Source organism: Pagrus pagrus (genome assembly GCF_965226575.1).
Source record: "Pagrus pagrus genome assembly, chromosome: 10".
In the NCBI taxonomy this organism is placed as follows: Eukaryota; Metazoa; Chordata; class Actinopteri; order Spariformes; family Sparidae; genus Pagrus; species Pagrus pagrus.
Genome location: NC_140194.1, coordinates 34439856 through 34460740, shown reverse-complemented (window position 1 = coordinate 34460740; position 20885 = coordinate 34439856). Strand labels below are relative to the sequence as shown.

Sequence of the window (20885 nt, the reverse complement as noted above, 5' to 3'; positions counted from 1 at the left end):
ATAAATGATCAAAGCTTTGTCCGAGAAGGCTGAAATCCTGACATGGCCTCTGCAGTTTGTAAAGTCCCCAGCCCTTACAACCTTCAGAAACTTGAAAGGTCATCCCGGTGCATGTGGGGTCTTCAAATAAACCCCTTTATTTTTTATAAATTTTCACATTCTAAAAGACTTAAAGAGCATATTGCAGGTTAGACCCCCCCCCCTTAAACCAATGCTTAGAAATATAATGTAGGAACAAGTTTTTCTTAAAATTATATTTATAAATATAAATTTATAAATAAAACTTCCGTTTTTGGGAGAAAATTTTACTTCCGCATCGAAAGACCCTTAACGGAAGTGACGTAGGCAGAGGTAGAGCGGTCGATTTTAACAATAGGAAAACAATGGATTGTGGTGCTGGTTCTGACCCCGAGGAAACTTTACATGTGTATAATTACAAATACGACAGACCACAACCGTATAACTATGAGTCCATTATGCACATTAGAGAGCAGAGAGACACCAGGGGGAGAATTAATGGCCAGAGGAGAGAGAAATTGAGCTGTGGTGTCAGGACAGTCAGTGCAGAGTTGGTCAGAGACTGGTGGCTTAGCTTACCGTATACGCATTAGCTACGGATATGCTCACATCACAACATCGTACAGATTACTACCATGTATCATGCAATAAAAAAACTAGTATTGATTATCTAATACATGTCGGAGTACTGATACTTACCAATGACAGAATATATAGAATATTTAGATTGACTACAGTAACATTATGACACAAGTTTGGTGAGAGAACATACATTTTATTAAAAACTGACTCGTGAAAGTCATGACGTCAATTCTTCCCCTCAACAGCCAGCAGATGTCACTATTTTGACTGTATCGAATGCTTCGAAGCAGTGCATCACTTTCCGGGCAACTGTGTCAAAGTGGTTCAGTGCTTCAGAAAGATTCGGTTTCACCACCACTAGGCAAAAGTTGCAATGATGTCTAAGATGACCCATTCAATGGGTAAAATAATAATAAATAAAAGTCAGATAGCCAGCTTTACAGTGTCACATTTCATTGATTAATTTGGTTTTCCTGTTCAACCACTAGATGGCAACACCAGACATAAAATGTTCATACTATTCAGTATTTTTTGTATAGCTAGGCTATTTAAATGTCTCAAATACAATAAATTTGGTTCCACAATAAAACACACATTAACAGATACATTGTCATCTAATAGTTTGCCCATGAAATCACATTTAGCACAGTCTACAATTTATAGCCATCATGAATGCCATAGCGATAATCAAATCAAATTACACTATCATCAAAACTGTAATTAATCAAAATTTTCCAGAACATATTCAGTTTATATTTGGCTGGCAATATGCAATCAATACAACTATTTACAATTCAACATTTGGAGAGTACAACATAACACAACTCACCATTTAAGAACACACTCACTCATCACTTGCATTGGAATTTAGCTCGCCTCTCTTTCAAGCAAGCAAAGCGATCAATCACCCTCTCATTGAAATCAGGCATGTTCCTGACAAGTTCCCTCTCCATGGAAAGCAGGCCCAATGCATTCAGACGTTCCTGTCCCATTGTATTTCTCAGGAATGTCTTGATCCTCTTTAAGGTGGAGAAACACCTCTCAGCTTCAGCTGTTGTCATTGGAGTGGTTATGAGGATGTTCAACAGCGCCACAGTCTCAGAGAAGGTTTCCTGGAGGTTGTAGCTCTGTAGAACCTGGTACAGAGCCAGTGCACTGCAGCAGCCCATGAAGTCTGGACTTTCGTAGATGAGAGAAAGCTCAGTCCTGAGCCTCTCCTTGTGTAGCATGGGGTATGCCCTCACGGTGGTATTCAGAGCCTCTTCAGGGAATGTTTTCAGATGCCGGTCAAACAGCTCTGCCTCTAGCAGCACGGCACTCACAAGGTAGCTGGTGAAGGAGAACCTGTCTTTGGCATGGCCCAGGATTGTTTCACAGATCTGTTAAAATGATAAAAATGTATAGTCAGTGTCGTGGAAATTTTCTGCTCTTGGTGAGGAATGAAGTAAAGAATTCTTGCCGGCCGACAAAGTTTTATTTTCTTTGCAAAGAAAAGGTCAATCAACATGCGAACGGTTCAAAATGAAGAAAGACCCTGAACATCAGGAAACTTGAACATTTATACCTGAGGAAAAGCCCACCCCTTGGGTGTGTTTTACATCCTTTGTCTGCTGTGGGGTCGGCCCCCTACTCAGGGTGTCTTTTCACACTTTTGTCTTTCACAGGTATCGGCACTGACATCCTGGAGTGTGATTAAGAGGTCTAATCAACACAATTTAAAATACAAAAGGGTTTGAGTATATCATGAGTAAGTGAGAGGTTGGGTGTCTCCGAAACTTGAAATGCAATTACAAGGTCTAGACATTAAAATTCACAAATGTGTAGCAAACGAAAAGAGATCTGATACCTTGGGGAAAGCAGGGTGTGGAGGCGTCTCAAGTAAAAAGGAATATTCAAATTTACCACTACATCAGTAACACACAATTGTAAAAAAAAAAATTCTACTGGTGTTGGCATGAATGTGGCCATGATCTACTGTATCTACTGTCTCACAGTTCCAAAGTATGCATTTTATTATTCATGCAGACTTATTACTGTATCCTTGTGTGAGTATAATGGACAAGTAATGGGTGAGTAAAAAAAAATGACTACCATCCATTACTGAATCTAACTCTGTAAAAACAGAGATTGTGACTTTATCACTTGGTTCCAACACTTGAGTATGCCTACATCATTGGTCAGTAATGAATGCAGATACCTCTTTTGACAGCCTCTGCTACTCTTGTTCCTAAGGCTCTCCTTGATCTTGTGGTACCTGGTGCTTCTTGCTGCTGCTGTTGAGAGGAGCTTTGGTCCCTGAAGGGAGACAGATCAAAAGTGTGAGAATATGATTACAGTATGTCAATGCCATTATCAATAATTACTGTCTTTAAAAAAACCCAGTAATACTAGTAAGTAATAAAAAATTGCCTGTATTGCACAACTTTCTGGAAATGGCTGAAAAAATATCACTATTTCTCGATGTGCTAAACTTACTTATGCACACAAATGCAGATGACTAAAGTGGCTCATTACTTTTGAGTTCCTATACATTATAACCATCACAGCATGCTGACATTTAGTAATGAACATGTGCATAACTACTATTATAATTACTCTATATTATCTTACCTGATGGCCTGAACACTGCTGGTGAAGTTCTGCAGGGCACGTTTGATGAACACCATGTCAATGTCCCTCTTCTGGAGCTGTTGGTACATCATGTCAACATGAGGCGTGATTTGATGAAACAGCTGCAGGAAAAAAACAAAATCTTAATCCTGCAGCATCCTCAGGAACCCAGGCGAAAAAAAAGTATACTTTAACATACTAAATTTAAGCACACTTAGTGTACTTCATAAGCACAAAATTATTGTACTCAAAGTGTGTTATTTTCGAGTACTAAAAACGTACTTAGTATACTAATGATATTTCATTATTGCTACTTAAGATATACTAAAATACAACTTAGTGTACTTGACTGTACTATTTTGAGACACCATTAAGATCAACTTAAATATACTTAAGTACTTTTCTCTACTAATACTGTACTTATTTATAATGTTCTTTAGTTCGATTTAAAGTATACTTTAATCCACTTTTCAGATTACTATTAATAAATTTAGAATATACTGGAAATGTATTTCTAATTTAATCATAATGTGTTGCCATTGCATTTTAAATATATTTACAAAAATTTAATAAAAATTAAAAAGTTGTACTTAAGTATATTATAGTTCATCTTAATGGTGTCTCAAAATAGTACAGATAAGTAGACTAAGTTGTACTTTCGTATGTCTAAAGTAGCACTCATGATATATCATTAGTATACTAAGTACATTGTTAGCACATCGAAAATAATATACTGTGAGTACACTAATTATGTGTGCAGAAAGTATACTAGATGTATTTCATTAAAGTACACTTCAACAGTACACAGAAAGTATATATTTTTTATAATTAATTTGAATTTCAAATTACTTTTAAGTAAACATAAAAAATAATTAGAACATACTTGAGGTAGACAAAAAGTTTATTTTTAACATGCACGGCATTACAGGGAAAATGTGCATAATAAAGTACATTTAAGTACATCTTTAACAACCTCTTAAACAACATTTTCAAACAGTTTCTCTTCATCGTAACATTTTTATTCAAATTTGGACCATCTGACCCCAGAGAATTCTTTTTAGTCATACTCTTTAACAAGTTAACTAAAAAACAATAATAAAAGGAAAAAATAAAAAGAAACAATAGCTGTGCTAGCACTACCCTGCTAGCTGTGCACCGCAGACAAGCTAGTAATGACAGGGATGAACATTAAACTGACTTTTGAAACTTTTACATGTGAAACATTGACACAGTTTGTTTAAACTCAAAATGTATGTACCAAAAAACTAACTAACTACTGCAACAATATTCACCATAGCTAAACTTGGAGGGGGCGCAGGAAAGACTGCTGGGCTGCATTATCAGTTGCATCAAGGGCTGAGACTGAGACCACAGGCTGGACATCAGCAGGAGACTGAGTGGCAGGCTGCTAAAACAACAGTATTATGACATGTGCTGTAACAGCAACAGCATAACAGCAATGTAAACAGACATGCGAGATGCAATTTTTCTAAAGCTCACCTTAACAGTGTGAAATCCACAACTAGAGGCCATGAACACTCTAAAGAGGGTGGTCTGTCCACGGGCCTGCATGGGGCTTTTCTCAATCTGAAACAATCAGAATTGTATTCAGCCTGGATGGAGACACTCAGTGTACAGTCCATGGTCAGATTAATACAATCCGCACCATCAGAATGACTTTTTCTCATCTAGTGATCTGCATGGTCATGAGTAATAGGTGGATATTTTGCTGTACTTTACCTTCTGGGAGAGATCATGCCATTTGCGCTGCCTCTGGGCTGGTCTGTTGCCTCCTCCAGCAGGCCAAACCCCAGAGCTGGCGAATGTCTTCAGTCTCACCATCCACCTCCCCTACTCCCATTGCTTTGTGGCTCTTTGGTTTAGTGCTCATCTGAAGACAACATGGAAATAATAACAGTGGTTACAACTATAAATCACAGCACAGACATAGTGTGCTGAACAAGTGTGTAGGTCCTGTGAAATTCCAAACTCTGTGCAATTACCACATTTACAGGCTATATTTTTTTATTAATGCTACATAGCATTTTATCTTTATATTACAAAGATGTGCTCACTTCTGTGCAATTATCCAACTGTGGTCAGTGAGAGGCGTATATGATGTATACATTTATTTATTTTGATTTTATTTATCAATTAATCAATCTTTTCCTCTACTTTTGACTCTTGAGCTGCTATTACAAGTTACTGGTGTAGGATCAATAGAGGTCACCTTATTTTGTCGTTTTTGCATTCAGATACTGTACTGACATGCCTATACTGTATCTGCAGACATGAACAGCTTTCATAGTAAGCTTCAGGTTGGCTGATTTCTTGGAAGTAGTTTAAATCGAAATCATAAACTAAGCAGCTAGACGACCGGTTAACATCCCAGCAAACATTTTGACGTCTATTTGACGTCTAATCAACGTCGGTCAGGCAGGTCGATTCGACGTCTAGCAGAGGTGCTGAAATGAAAGTTTTTCTGACGTCGGTCTTATGACCGACCACATTTCGACCGTTATTAGACCGCATCAATTCACGTCGTTTCAACGACATATCAACGGCTCACAGAGCAGGCTACTTCAATCAATGTCATTATTACGTCGTATAGACGACTTTTCAACGTCTCTACGTGACGTCTATCTGACGTCTAATCAACGTCGGTCAGGAAGGTAGATTCGACGTCTAGCAGAGGTGCTGAAATGAAAGTTTTTCTGACGTCGGTCATTTTGACGGCATCAATTCACGTCGTTTCGACGACATAAAAACGGCTCACAGAGCAGGCTACTTCAATTATTACGTCGTATAGACGACTTTTCAACGTCTCTACGTGGCGTCTTTTTGACGTCTAATCAACGTCGGTCAGGCAGGTCGATTCGACGTCTACCAGAGGTGCTGAAATGAAAGTTTTTCTGACGTCGTTTTCATGACCGACGTCATTTCGACGGCTCTTAGACGGCATCAATTCACGTCGTTTCAACGTCGTTTTGACGCCATATCAACCTTTGTCAAAATACACATGTAATGTATTGCATTTAAAAATATGTTTACCTAAATCGAGTTTCAACTAGTGCCTACATAACTGGCATTACCACATCCATACATTCTATTACAAGCACAGCTCTTGTGCTGTAGCCTATAGTCTACATGTGCAATTCTCAATGCTCTAATCTGCAACTATTTAAATTAACTTATCAATTTCAGCAAAAAAATCCTTAAAATGCAAAGAGGTCAAAAAGTCCAATAGACAACACCAGCAAATTTCACATTTGCCAACTTAAAATATCACAGGAATGGTGAACCTGGTTAAAACTTTCATAGTAAATAAACTCAGCTGTGATAAAGTTAAAAATACTCGAATAATGTTCACCCATACTGTAAAATACAAGTAGTACATGGACAAATCTCAGGTAAAAAAAAAAAGAAAGAAAAAAAAGACAGCATTCAGGACCAGATATATGTAACGAGTTATCTATATATTGAATAATTGAATAAAAAACGAACATGTTTATGGGAACAAATGTTTTATTGACTTTCTTTTTATTGCAGTCCTTTGGGGGTCTGCCCCTTGCCCCCGCTTCTTGGTGGGGCATGTTTAAGTTGGTTCTGAATCACACTCTCTATTTCTGCATCTGTGGCCTTTGGATTCCATCTCTTCACAGCAGCTGGAGAGAGGGCATAAGAAAAAAATAAACATTTTTACAAGAGCGCCTATTCAGATGTTAAATGCACTTTATAGATGGCAAGAACAAATTGTTTTGGGAGTTGAAAGAGTAATGAAAGAACCACTTCTTAGAGCCACTCAGTAGCCTGAATCTGATGGTTCCTAATAAAGCCAGTAGGCATTAACAGTCTGTGCTATGGTAGCCCAGCTTAGCCCAGGATAGCCACATGCACATGAAGCCCATTCAGTAATTTCAATTATATCAATCTTAGTTTCTTACACTTGATGACATGGAACATCTTTGTGGCTTTAAAAGGCACAACACAGAGATGCAACACTAAGCATAACTTCTCTTTCATGCAGGTGCCTGGCTGTACACACAGGGAGCACAATAGCACATTAGAGGTTTTCTTTTAAAGGACAATTCCATTTCATTTCAAACATGTGCTACAGTTTCGGAATACATTTACTCTAAAAGAATGAATTTGAAGATATTCCTCACTGTTGCTGCTGTTATGCATTAGCACCTCTGTCCAAGCATCATCACAGCATAAAACAGTGGCGGATGGCTCTGAGGCTGTATCCAAATATTCATATTCATTCAAGCCCCCCCATTCAAGTGTGTGTGTGTGTGTGTGTGTGTGTGTGTGTGTGTGTATCTCACCTGGTGTGCGTCTCACAATAAACCTGTGAAGTGAGGTAAATTGGACAAATAGTTATCAAAACAGGCCTATGCGAGGGACAGAGACACACAAATAGATTACTTTTATATGTAGAGAGATAGTGACATTGATTAACCTCTGAAGTCAATAAAAATGTAAAAATTTTAGTACGCCTAAAATAAAAAAAAACTGTAAGGATGAATAACTGCTTGTGGCTTCATCTGAGCATGTCAATGGCATTATGGGGCTGTAGCCACACTATCAGTGAACACTTGTTTCAAATTTGAAGAAGATGGCACAAAGTATGACCATTCTACACCTACGCTGTGATTGACAGATAACCAGCCACACTGTCAGTCACGTCTCTACAATAAGCTGGCGCCCTCTGCCGTTGCGGTCGTGTAGCGACACCAGACAACTATCAGCATGTGTCAACGGTTAGACCCCGGTTATAAGACGATTTCTGGCCACATATCAATGTCCGTGGACCAGATAGTTTTCGGGAGCTGGTATGGACCGTATGGTCCGTCCCGTTTTTGGTGTATGTCAAGCGACACCTATAGGCCTGGCATATGAACTACAGCGTTTTCGGTTGATCCGTCTAGATGCAAATATTCTTGAAACAATGCCGAGGAAGACGGAGAAAAAATAACGTTTTCGCCCGTCTGGACGGCCCCTTAAAGTGTTTTGGTTCTGTAACGATGCTAAACCGATAGTTGCACAGATGTTCGGCTCGGTTTAGCATCGAGCACCTCACGTAGCCTGTGAGCTAACTCAGGGCTAGTTTCACACGGCAGCTAACTCGGCTGCTAGCCGCCGCTCGGTTACGAATAAAAGCAAAAAAAAACAGCTATCTGTAACAATACACGATGCAGCAACAAAATCAAAACTCTAACATGCAACTGATAAACGTATAATGTCTTACCAAACACGGTTTCATTTTAAATTACAGTACTTTTAGTAACTCACCTTTCACAGGTGTCTGTGTCTCCTCCTCGTCAACTGACACTGCAAAGTTCTTCTTGCGCATGCGTAGGAAACCACTAGGTGCGCTGACTACGCGAGGAAAAATAGTTCCTAGATGGATGCTAGAATCACAAACATTTCAGCCCACATTGCCAATATGATACTACATTATTTTCTTAAATTCACGAACATATTTCCATTATTTCGAATAGTTTTTAACATTCGTGCGTTGATAGGTCGTTGAAACAACGTCTAAATGACGTTGGTCATTTCAGCCCCTCAGATAGACGTCAAATCAACCTGCCTGCCCGACGTTAATCAGACGTCCCGACATGATTGGATATCTGCATCTCGACACAGCAGTAGATAGAGGAAATCATTCTTGACAATGTTTTTTCAGTTAAATATGTTTTCTTTGAGATCGTATTCCCCTAATGTTCACATGTCGAAAAAAAGTCGAATTAAAGTCACGTCGTGACGCGACGTCGATTGGACGTCTTCATCTAGACGCAGGTCGAGAAAGCGTTTTCTGGCAGTGTTTATTCAGTTAAACCGCTCTAAAATGCATATTTAATTAGGTCATATTTGCCATGATATTATTTTATGATGTTGAAAAACAGTCGAATTAAAGTCACGACGTGACGCGACGTTGACTGGACGTCTTCATCTAGACGCAGGTCGAGAAAATGTTTGCTGGGATGTAGGCTAAACCAGTAGACTGTACAAGTGTACTAAGCAAAACAACTTAACACTGAATGTGAACAGGTAAACACGTGTTGACCTACGGTCCCAGACCGGACGGGAGAGCGCAGGGGAGTCCGTTTTCCTCCTGGGCTGGAGCCGGTTAGCTTCAGGGCTAACACCCTTCACTTTACTTTGCTGCCAGACAGCAGTTGGTAAAACAATAGGAGAGACATTACGTGGTCTGGAGAAGCTTGTGCGTTTATTTGGCCACATACTGAACTGCACATGCACGGCTAACCTCTTCCTCTGCTCTGCTAATGTCTGCTCCAACCTCACCTGCTGCCCGCTCCACTACACACACACAGAGAGACTCTACACGCACAGACACGCACTGCTCCTCTTCATTATGTAGCTAATATTACACTGTGCTACTGAAGCACATACACACAGGCGTAACGCTGCCGCTACCAAGAGCAGTAATAATAGGTTAACTTACAGTTACAGTAGCTGTAAGACTGACGTTAGCTAACGTTAACGTTGGTTATCTGGCTAGCTACGATGACTGAAGTTGCTGAATCACGTAATGACTCGCCAACGAAATCATAAAATTAGCCGGTGTGACGAATGGAAGTATAAACTGTATGACCATTCAATCAGAAAATAAAAACATTGAATGTACTTACTGTGAATCAGAAGTAGGCTTGTGCTTGCTTTGCTTCACGACGGAGACTTTAGCTGGTCAATGTCATTCAACAGCAACGTGACCAGAATGAAGGGCCGTGAATGGTGGAGCTCAAGGAGGCGGAGCTGAGCGCAGTGCGCTGATTGGACGGCAAAGATGCAAACGTTGCTATTTGAATTAGGCGCCTTTCTTTCCAAACAATATTTTAAAAAAATCCCTGCTCAGATTGACTATAATGTACTGTAACAATGTGTTTTTTCCATAGACTAAATAAACTTCTATCTTTCTGACAATCAAGTATTTGTGCATTAATGTAAGTCTGTTTTAAAATATGCTTTTACTAAGTGTATTTTATTTCAAAGTACTTATAGTAGTTTATTAGTATTCATAAAAAAAGCATACTGATTTCAAGTCTTTTGTAATACACAGTTAGTATGGTTTATTAAAGTGCACTTTAGTTTCACTTAATTGGAAATTAATTTAGGTACACTTAAAAAAGTGCAAATGAAGTTGAGTTTGTTTTAAGCCGTACTTCTTCAGAAAATGTATATTAAATAGTTCTAACAGTGGTTTGTTTTCATTTCATTCCCAGTTATCAATTAAAGTACATTTTTAATAAGTGTGCCTAAGTTCACTTCCAATGATGTTAAATTTAAGGGCACTTTAATAAAGTATACTAACTACATATTACAAATAAGTATGCTTTTAATAAAAATACTAATCTACTACTATAAGTGCTTTGAAATAAAGTATACTTTGTAAAAGTATACTTTTTAACAGTTTAAAATAGACTTACAGTGAAGTACACTTTTAATAAGTGTACTTAAGTTCACTTCCAAAGAAGTGCAAATTAAGTGCACTTTAATAAAGTATATTAACCGTACATTACAAATGACTCAAAAATAAGTACACTTTTAATAAGAAAACTAATCTACTACTATAAGTGCTTTGAAATAAAGTATACTTTGTAAAAGTATACTTTAGAACAATTTAAAATAGACTTACAGTGAAGTACACTTTTAATAAGTGTACTTAAGTTTGCTTCCAAAGAAGTGCAAATTAAGTGTACTTTAATAAAGTATATTAACCGTACATTACAAATGACACAAAAATAAGTACACTTTCAAGAAGAATATTAATCTACTACTATAAGTGCATTGAAATAAAGTATACTTTTTAAAAGTATACTTTAGAACAATTTACATTAGACTTACAATGAAGTACACTTCTAATAAGTACAATAAAGTACAACTTTAATTATTGCATAATTAGTATGTTTAATTTTAGTATATTAAAGATGAACTTAATCACATATATTTTAAAGTACACTTTCTAAAAGTATATATTAAATATACTACAAATTAAGCACAAAAAGTACAAGTATATTTTTAATAACCTTTGTATGCTACAAATATATTTTTAATATATTTAAGTATAATACTTTTTCACCTGGGAAGCCAGACGCCTCCCTCACCATGGTGCTGTCAAAGGTGTGTCTGACCTGAGGGTCTCAAAACACTCTATGAGGTTGCCCAGGTTCTCATAGACAGTGCTCACGATAACACAACAACATTTTGCAACAGCATAAATATCTTAAAAATACCATTAAGTGCAAGAGAGAAAGAAAATAAAGGAATACCACTACACTGCATACAGCAGGAAGATTGTCCACTGGGCCTAGCCTATATCGGTTTTTCTTTCTTTAACAGAAGGGTACAGTCAGATCTGCATTTGATGGTTAAACCTGCATGCAGCAGCAGCAGCAGCAGCAGCAACTTAAGACTGCTAACAAACATGTCCTTCATAAATTATGTTCATGAATTAAAGTTAACACAATTAAGCACATCCTGTACAACACATGTAAACTAAGTGTTAACTTAACGAACATTGCAACTATTATACAGATGTGCCAAATGTTATTAAAGGATAATTACCATTTTTTACAATCTGGACCTTATTTCTAGCATAAAATATGATCATTTACCCACCCAGATAACTTTGGTGTCATTACAAGTCGTTCCGACGAAATTAGTTCCAGCTGAGAGCCGCGTATATCCATATAATGAGTATACGGGGCAGCACAATGCAGCCTCTAAATAACACATCATCTGCCGCGAAACTTGTTCATTCACCAATATTTTGTTATGATACGCTAGTGCTATTCCCCTCTGAGTCCGGGGTTAGCTGTTATCAACACCTGGGGTCTGTAGGTTGACCTACTGACCTCTGACCTGGAGGATATCATCTCCGACCGCTGCCCGGCTCATTCTGATAATAATCATTCCGCTTCGGCATTTGGGCCCATTTTTAGTGCAAATAGCCAGAGCTTTAGTAAGTCTAGGTTGCGGAGAGGAAGCTGAACTTCGTCCAGCTGCTCATTTTGTTCAGACAAGTCGGAAACACGCAGAAACGAACCGTAGCATTAGCGATAGCAACAAGCCACGCCGCAGTCGGAGATGACATCATCCAGATCAGAGGTTAGTAGGTCAACCTACAGACCAACAGCTAACCCCGGACTCAGAGGGGAATAGCAGTAGTGTATCATAACAAAATATTGGTGAAATTAACGAATTTTGCGGCAGATAATGTGTTATTTAGAGGCTACATTGCACTGCCCTGTGTACTCGCATTATACAGATATACGCGGCTCTCAGCTGGATCTAATTTCGTCAGTCATTGTTTCGACTTGTAATGACACCAAAGTTATCTGGGTGAGTAAATGATCATATTTTATGCTAGAAATAAGGTCCAGATTGTAAAAAACGGTTATTATCCATTAATAATCAAAAGAAATATACCATCTGACCCATTTAAAAAAAAAAAACAGTGTTATGAGTATGAAAAGCCTCAGAGTTATCAATGTCCTGTATTAAATCATGAATGCTGTGCAGTGAATATGCCAACAGCTTCCTCCTTGTTGATATTCTGGAGGGATCTGGAAAGGGGAGCCACAGCAGACGAGGACAGGACAGTGCTGCACTCTCGCACTCTCAGAGAATCCATGAGGAGCCAAAAATGCTGACAGACATGAAAGACATATGTGAAAGGCAGAAGATTACAGTACATAAATAACACAAGATATACAAACTGAAATACAAGTTATGATATTTTTTCATCAGAAATCACAAGAAGACCCTTACCTGCTTTATTTTTGCACAAGTTCCCTCCTGCGTCTCAATGTTTCCTTCCGTTGGAGTTACTTACTTCAGTTTCTGAAGGGCTGAGCAGTTAGTAAATAGAGACATAAGCTGGCTTTGGCACACAATGAACTTGTCAGTAGCCCTGAAAAAAGAAAATTACCTATTATTTTTGCACCATGACACATCTTGGGCTGTGCCTGGAAAGCTAGGATAATAAGAGGACAATCTTTATACAATTATGTAACTTAATACATTCAATGGTTGGTTTGCTACATATACCCTTGTCCAACCTGCAATCCCATACAACAGCTCTGTCACAGAATGTGTTCAAGTGTGTTAAAAATGGAGGTCAGATAGTGTTGGAGTTGTACCGCCTGTATGCATATAGATAGCATATATAACTAGAAAAATTTTATTTCCTGCGAAAATACAGCGTGAATGCTGACAGCTGAAGTGATTTCGGAAATCTGCTGAATGTGCTGGAAAACACTTGCCTAATGCATAAAAAATGCATAAAACTATGAGAATGAATGGTCAAGAATTTTCAGAAAAAGCTGACTTTTTTCAAAAGCTGAAAAGTCAAAGGCTGAAAAGTAATAGGTTCAAAGAGCTTAAAAAGCTGAACATTTTGATAGTTGGATGGTTTCTATAGCTGAACATAAAGCTGAATATTTGAAAAGGCAGAAAAGCTGAAAAGTAATGAACTGAAAGAGCTTAAAAAGCTGAACATTTTGATAGCTGAACAGTTTCTCTAGCTAAACATCAAGTTGAATATTTGAAAAAGCTGAAAAGGGAGAAAAGCTGAAAAGTAATGAACTGAAAGAGCTTAAAAGCTGAACATTTTGATAGCTGAACAGTTTCTCTAGCTGAACACGAAGCTGAACATTTTGATAGTTGAACAGTTTCTCTAGCTGAACATGAAGCTAAATATTTGAAAAGGATGAAAAGGTTGAAAAGCTGAAAAGTAATAGGCTGAAAGAGCTTAAAAAGCTGAACAGTTTGACAGCCAAACAGTTTCTGTAGCTGCACATATGCTGGAGCAGTAGCAGAACCAAAGTTGAAAATGCCCCCATAAGAATAAATGGGAAAACACCTCCCAAACTCCTGCAGGTTTAGAAAAAAGTGTAATGGTTATGGCCAAAATATGTATACAGTGAGTAACAGGAGACATTGCTGAACCATGTGATGTCTTTTTTATTTCTGTAAAGTGAAAAATGAGGGAGCCAGAGCGAGAGACAAAACCGGTACCGTCTGCTCCACTCCAGAAATTTAGGCTCAAAGTTAACACTGCAGCTTATGGGGGAGTTGCTGGAGTGCTTGTCGCTCGAGGGATTCTACAGCCAAAAGTTTAAGTCCTACATCTGAAATAAGAACATCATCTGAAAGCCAACAAGATTTCCTACATTTCTATGTATATATTGTCTATGTGAAGTAAAAGCTGTGGGACCCAAATCAAGCTGAAGAGAGTTTTTTCTCAAGTTTTTGCAGCTGCTCTCCACTCTAGCGATGATGTCACCCACTCTAGCTCACGCAATACACACCCATTATAAACCCAGAAGACGAGCTAAAAATCCTTAAAACTAAAGCTGTGCTAATTTCAAAACCGTAAAAGATTTTTAAAAGCTGAATACGTGCCAAAGAGTTCAAGGTCCTGTGACTATTTTAAAGTTGGAATGGTGTCTCTAGCTCAAAGTATGAGGGAGCAGAAGAGCTTGAAAGTGGATGAGTTTTGAAGAGGATTTGAAGATTTTCCCATTTGCTTCCATATTAATTTTTTTTCTGAAAAAGCTGAATATTTGAAAAAGCTGAAAAGCTGAAAAGTACAAGGCTGAAAGAGCTTAAAAAGCTGAACATGTTGATAGTTGAACGGTTTCTATAGCTGAACGTATGCTGAAGTAGTAGCAGAATGAAATTTGAAAAAATCCCCATAAGGATGAATGGGGAAATTTTTGCAGAAAAAGCTCAATATTTCCAAAAGTATAAAAGATTGAAATGCCAAAAATACAAGCAGTAATGTCCTTAACGAGCTGAAGATTTTGATAGTTGAATGGTTTCTGTAGCTCAAAATTTGTAGGAGGAGAAACGAGCCGAAAAACGTACGGAATATGGAATAATAAATTCCAGAAGAACAATAGTGTGAATGCTGACATTCTCTATATGAGTTATGTTACACTACCTGTTTCACGATGAGAAGGTCTGAGGCTACACTGTGAGCCGCAGTGGGGCACTGAGGAGCCAGGGAAAGCCTGTTGCTGCAGCACTGACTGTCATCTCTCCTGCCTCATTGCTGCCGATGTCTCCCAAATCCTTCAAAATATAGTACATAAAATACATTAGGAATGTTTTAACTGTGCAAACAGGGTCACTGGGCTGTAACTAAACTTGACACTTCTTATATTGGCAAACCGAGTGCCTTTTCATAAGATAGGTTGTGCAAAAAACGTTGCTAACGCTAGCTAGCGTTAGCTAGCATTGCTCACTTATTAGCAAGCTAGCTGCGCTGCTCTACAAAAACATGTCATGTTGCTTCTTATGTACGTCCAGTAAATGGGTACTTAGCAAATGTTATAAAACAAGACTTACAAGTGGCTGTTCACGTTCAGCTGAGTCTCTGTCTGATCCGTGACTGTCTCCTGCCGGGGCGGCAGCACCAGCAGCTGCTGACAGACAGCGGTCCGGATGAGGCTGTCGGCACCGAAGGCACCGCACCGGGAGTTGGGAGGGGGGCGGGGGGTCGCACAGTTATTGCTTCGGAATCCCAGTTGAACTCCGTCAGATCGCTGGAGTGATAATCCTCTGGTTTAAAGTGAGCGACACACAACCGAGTTTTTCGTAGCTGACGCAGAGGTCAAGCCCCGTCTCTTCGGCTGCACAACACGCACCCAGGCACGGAAGATAGCACCGTTTTTTTTCTGTTAGGAAACCGGTGGGCTCGGTGTCGTGACAGGCTGGAGTTTGTGAAACCACCACAAACTCAATAATTTACCATGTCCATGATAACGCAATCCAAACCTGCTGTAAACACACTGGCTGTGTCCAAATTCAGGGGCTGCAGCCTTCAGTGGCCTAGCCTTCGCGGTCCACGAGGGCCGGGTCCTTCGGACAGGTCTTTGAAGGCCTCGTCCACCGTTGTTAAATGGGACGGTCTAGCCTTCGGAGTATTTCCTGGTTGCCTCACCAGATGTTCCCGCCCCTTACCCTTACGTCACGATTGTGAATGAAGAGATGCATTAAAGTCTGTTTTGGTTCAAATCTATCAAACGTGTACATTTATTTGTGTGTGTATAAAAATTAACAATAAAATGTGTCATATCTAAATTGAATCATTAACATTACAAAATAAACATGAACCCACTGGTGAATAACAACTATATTTACCATAGCATCACCAGCGTCACGTATTTTAACTGAAAGTTGAAATTTGGAGGTTTTGAAGTTTATCATATCTGGCGTTGGATGTTACATGACTAAAAACCGAGTATAAACCCATTACTTAAATTTAAATGTCATGTCTTCGCCACTTGATGCCGCCATTTTCTCTTGCCTCCTCTTCTGTTTTGGGACTGAGCAGCGGTGCGCAAAGGATCTTGGGATATAGCGGGCCGCGAAGGATAGTAGCGATGCGTCCTCCAAACAGAGGGAAGGCTAGGCTGCATTTGTGGGCTGCGTTTGAAGCAGCCCTCGAATTTGGACAGCCTTCGCGCAGCATTGTGACGTAATTGGCCTTCAAATGCGCACTTCGTGGGCTGCAGCCCCTGAATTTGGACACAGCCAGTGACTCACGATAAGATGGCCGCTCTGACTGATAGCCATCTGCTCTCACACTTGGAGACACACTAAAGCTGTGTCCAAATTCAGGGGCTGCATCCTTCGAAGGACCCAGCCTTTGTGGACTCCGAAGGCTGGATCCTTCGGGGAGTCCTTCGACGGCCGCGTCAACCGTTGTTAAATTGGACGGTCTAGCCTTCGGAGCATTTCCTGGTTGCGTCACCAGATTTTCCCGCCCCTTACCCTTACGTCACGAATTCTGCCGCCCAGGACCGCGAAAGACAGAAAAGAAAGTTGGAAGAGAAAGAAGAAAGAAGAAAAGATGCTTGAAATTGAAGTTTTAGTTTTATTCCTTATCTTCCTCATGTTGGAGGAAGAGGAGATGCGGCTCCGTCGGCGCCGTCGGCGGCTGGTGTATCTCCGATTGAGAGGGGAACGTGGAGAGGTAAACCTGTTATTTGAACCCACAGTAATGTTATCATTATAATCATTATTAGCTAGCTAACAGTCGGGGGTCATTAACATACCAATACAACCACGTTAATACTAGACATGTATAACTGTAGAACGGCACATATGGTTAATGCCTTATAACATTGACAATTGATTAATAGTTAAAGAACCCTGACCTTAATTTAATATTAAAATATTTTGTCATGAATCATCAAAACCAGATTGAGAAGCCTAGACAGACTGATAAGTGGATTGATAATCAGATTCAGCATTATCTACCAAAGCTCTAAAATGAACTAGAATTATCTTATTAACTAAAATTATGTAGCTATTGTCTAATTAACCATTTTTCTTCTCCTGTTCTGCCCTTCCTTTCCCAATCCAGACCAGACCCCTGTACTGCAAGATCAACCTGGCTGTTCCCGTCCTCGACAGGTTTTTCGAGGATGGGGACACCAGGCAGGATTTCCGGCTGAGCAGAGAGTCCCTGGCAGTGCTGCTGAATCTTCTCAAACAGGATCGAAGACATGGATGGGGTGCCACAATAGAGACCTTGGTGTTCCTCTTCTGGCTGGCGAGTGGGGCATCATACAGGGTGGTCTCAAGGGTGTTTGGGATGCCTCGCTCCACCGTCCACTGGATCGTCCACCGAGTTACTGGGGAGGTGGTGGCCATTCGCCACAAGGTCATCCACCTCCCAAAGACCGCTGAAGACCTGGCGGCAGTAACTCGGGGGTTTGCAGGGCTGGCAAGACACAGAGCTTTTTTAAAAGCTGCTGGAGCGATCGACGGCTGCCATGTGAGGATCAAGCCACCAAGCGGCCCTGATGGTCACTGCTACAAGAACAGGAAACTGTTCGCCTCCATCATCCTGCAGGCAGTTTGTGACCATCAGGGCCGCTTCGTAGACACGTACGTGGGCTGGCCGGGGTCGGTGCACGACTCCCGAGTACTCCGGCACAGCCCACTGTACAGGCGGGCTATCTACCCTCCTCCAGGGCACTTCATCCTCGCAGATGGCGGGTACCCGTGCCTCCAACATCCCCTCCCCCTCATCACTCCCTACAAGCGACCCGTACAAGGTGTGGGCCCCCAGCGCTTTAATCTCCATCATTCCAGGGCACGCTCTATCATTGAGCGTGCCTTTGGAATGATGAAGACCAGGTTCAGGTCCATCTTCCTGCAAGCGCTGGAGGTGCACCACACCTTTGTGCCCCAGGTACGTCATAACTCAACAGGATTCTTTTTTTTTTTGTTTTTGAGTACTGAAGAAGAGTAAATCAAAATTAATGAATACTTTTTTTCATTTCAGGTCATTACAGCTTGTGCCGTCCTGCACAACATCTGCCTGGGGGCAGGTGACATCATGCCCCCAGAGGATGAGCAGCAGGACGACATGCCGGAGGATGAGGGGGAGGGGATGTTGGAGGCAGCCAGTGGTGCTCCATGGCGGGACCAGCTGTCTGCGGAGGTGTCTGCCCTGGAGGAGGTGATCCCCGACCACGACTATCTTTAGTTGGTAAGTAAAATAATCTTAAAGGCATTATTCCAATTTAAAGTGTTTGGTAGATAGTTGTGTTCGTCGCAATCAGTCATCATTATTATATTATGATCACATTATGAAATCATAATTCTTGCCTGTTTCTTAAAAAATTCTCAGTGGCATGGCAGCCGTCGATCAAGTCAGCCCTGCAAACCCTGTTGATGGACGATGTGGTGGACAGTGGAGACTACACCCCCCAAACACCCTGAATACCACCCCAGATGATGTCCCACTGACACCAGGTCTTTATTGTGGCATCCCATCAGCACTGCCAGGGACTCCTGCTCAGTGGGGAGATTTTTTTGGAACAATTTAACTTTTTTTCGTTTGATCCTTTTTTTCTATTTCTCAGTCGGGTGGAAAAACAACAATAAATATGTTATAAATATGTTATAAATGTTGTGTTATATATGTGTTAATGTTTAATGCTTTTATGTTGCATAAAAGTCTATTTTGTTTCAAATCTATCAAATGTGTACATTCATTTGTGTAAACATTGACCCATTAGTGAATAACAACTATATTTAGCATGTTGAAGGTGCAATATGGAACAGAAAGTGAAATAAGAAAGGTTTGATGTTTGAAAAACCTTGTGAATACTAAATGGAATAGACAACGTGGGTGACAATATTTAATTAATGAAATAAATAACAAACAATGATTGCGGTGAACAATTAACTAATTAACAATTAACTAACAATTAACAAACAATTAACAAACAATTAACAATTAACTAATTATAAACAACTAATTTAAACTAACTAACAGCCTGAACAAAATAAATGAACAACAAAATAAAATAAAATTAGCGCTCCACCATCCGCTCCAGGAGGGAGAATAACCTGTCCATTCTTTGTCTGCTCTCTCGCTCCCTCCTCTCCTCTGCCTCCCTCTGCAGCCTCATATCCTCCCTTATTAGGTCCAGCAGGTCATCCTCCCTCCTCCTCTTGCCTTGCCGTGGCTGACGCTGCTCCTCCTCCTCCTCCTCCTCCTCCTCGTTCTCCTCTTGGACAACCGCTGCACTCGGCCCTGGTGTGTCCTCAGGCATCGACGAAGTCAATACAGGGGGGGCAATGGATGGCCTCTGTCCCAAAATTTCGTCCATGAGGACAAACCAGGGCCAAGTGGCAGCGGTTGGCTTCCCGCTGACCCCCTCTCCACTTGCTGGATATTTGCAATCCTAAGGCAGTGGAAATCAATCATGTCAGCATTTTTCCGCAAAGTATTTATTAAATTGTATGGGTAAAACAAATAAAATGTAGTTTCCACATCATCATTCACACTTGCACCTACCTTATATATTTTTTTGAGGTTGTCCCATTTCTTTTTTGCCTGCAGGGGCTCGACCTTTCCCTGCAGGCCCATTTTTTCTAGAATTGTTCTAAACACAGAGAGAAGCAAAAGAAAAGGTAAACACAGGATCACATTAACACAGGGATGCAAAGATTTACAAAAAAGTGACATCAGGACACTGACAAATGGGCTATTTATTATTGCCTTACCTCCATCCAACAGCGGCGGAGTGTTTGGCCCCTGTAAATAAATGGTCGTTTTGGCCTCTGACCCTTATAAATGTCTCTGTTTGCTCCTTGCTCCCTAAAACAAAATGAAATGTAAAACACGTGTTATGTAATGTCAACAGACAAAAGGGTTCTGATATAGCAAAAATATAATAATTATTATTATAATGATGATGATGATGATGATAATCCTAAACTTAGCTCTTTATTCAATCCAAACGTTTAACTAGACTTTACAGTTTTACAGTTTAGAAATAAAGCAGGGATCACAGCCTAATCTAAATTTGTTCATCTTGGTCCATTTATGTACATGAAGTCTCGTCACAATAAGATATGAGTCAACCTCTGAACGGCTGAACATTTTGAAAGTGAAGGCTTTTAAGGCTTTACTTCAAACGGCACAATGCTAATTTATGCCGTGTGCTAATGCATCACCAGCGTCACGTATTTTAACTGAAAGTTGAAATTTGGAGGTTTTCCAAGTCCCCTGAAGTTTAACATATCTGGCGTTGGATGTTCAAATGAGTAAAAACCGAGTATAAACCCAATACTTACATTTATATGTCATATCTGCGCCACTTGATGTCGCCATT

General features: G+C 40.0%; 3 protein-coding genes and 2 long non-coding RNA genes across 5 annotated transcripts; 1 reads left to right on the top strand and 4 right to left on the bottom strand.

Moving 5' to 3' along the window:
- Nucleotides 1-414: 414 nt before the first annotated feature.
- Nucleotides 415-3295, bottom strand: LOC311263367 (zinc finger MYM-type protein 1-like). The gene is made up of 3 exons (XM_084363373.1): nucleotides 3211-3295; nucleotides 2855-2895; nucleotides 415-1979 (listed from the first exon to the last, which is right to left on the bottom strand). Exon 3 carries the CDS (start codon nucleotides 1827-1829, stop codon nucleotides 1452-1454), a length of 378 nt encoding a protein of 125 aa, XP_084219499.1. The 5' UTR covers nucleotides 1830-1979; nucleotides 2855-2895; nucleotides 3211-3295; the 3' UTR covers nucleotides 415-1451.
- An 838-nt stretch (nucleotides 3296-4133) lies between these two features.
- Nucleotides 4134-9929, bottom strand: LOC311263368. The gene is made up of 4 exons (XR_014623343.1): nucleotides 9870-9929; nucleotides 4951-5101; nucleotides 4711-4797; nucleotides 4134-4615 (listed from the first exon to the last, which is right to left on the bottom strand). It is a non-coding gene; the product is annotated as an uncharacterized lncRNA (long non-coding RNA).
- Nucleotides 9930-12619: 2690 nt separating this feature from the next.
- LOC311264402 lies at nucleotides 12620-15813 on the bottom strand. The gene is made up of 4 exons (XR_014623461.1): nucleotides 15592-15813; nucleotides 15185-15315; nucleotides 13009-13150; nucleotides 12620-12886 (listed from the first exon to the last, which is right to left on the bottom strand). It is a non-coding gene; the product is annotated as an uncharacterized lncRNA (long non-coding RNA).
- A 1288-nt stretch (nucleotides 15814-17101) lies between these two features.
- On the top strand, nucleotides 17102-18366 carry LOC311263618 (uncharacterized protein; the record flags this gene model as incomplete). The annotated part of the gene is made up of 3 exons (XM_084363808.1): nucleotides 17102-17221; nucleotides 17615-18304; nucleotides 18349-18366. Exons 1-3 carry the CDS (start codon nucleotides 17141-17143, stop codon nucleotides 18364-18366), a joined length of 789 nt encoding a protein of 262 aa, XP_084219934.1. The 5' UTR covers nucleotides 17102-17140.
- A 1211-nt stretch (nucleotides 18367-19577) lies between these two features.
- LOC311263614 (uncharacterized protein) lies at nucleotides 19578-20334 on the bottom strand (the record flags this gene model as incomplete). The annotated part of the gene is made up of 3 exons (XM_084363804.1): nucleotides 20275-20334; nucleotides 20066-20153; nucleotides 19578-19952 (listed from the first exon to the last, which is right to left on the bottom strand). The coding sequence occupies exons 2-3, from the start codon at nucleotides 20135-20137 to the stop codon at nucleotides 19578-19580; spliced, it is 447 nt and encodes a 148-aa protein (XP_084219930.1). The 5' UTR covers nucleotides 20138-20153; nucleotides 20275-20334.
- Between the last annotated feature and the right edge of the window lie 551 nt (nucleotides 20335-20885).

Bases quoted from the DNA above. Each gene is read 5' to 3' on its own strand.
- LOC311263367 (XM_084363373.1), bottom strand. From the start codon at position 1,829: ATGCTACACAAGGAGAGGCTCAGGACTGAGCTTTCTCTCATCTACGAA.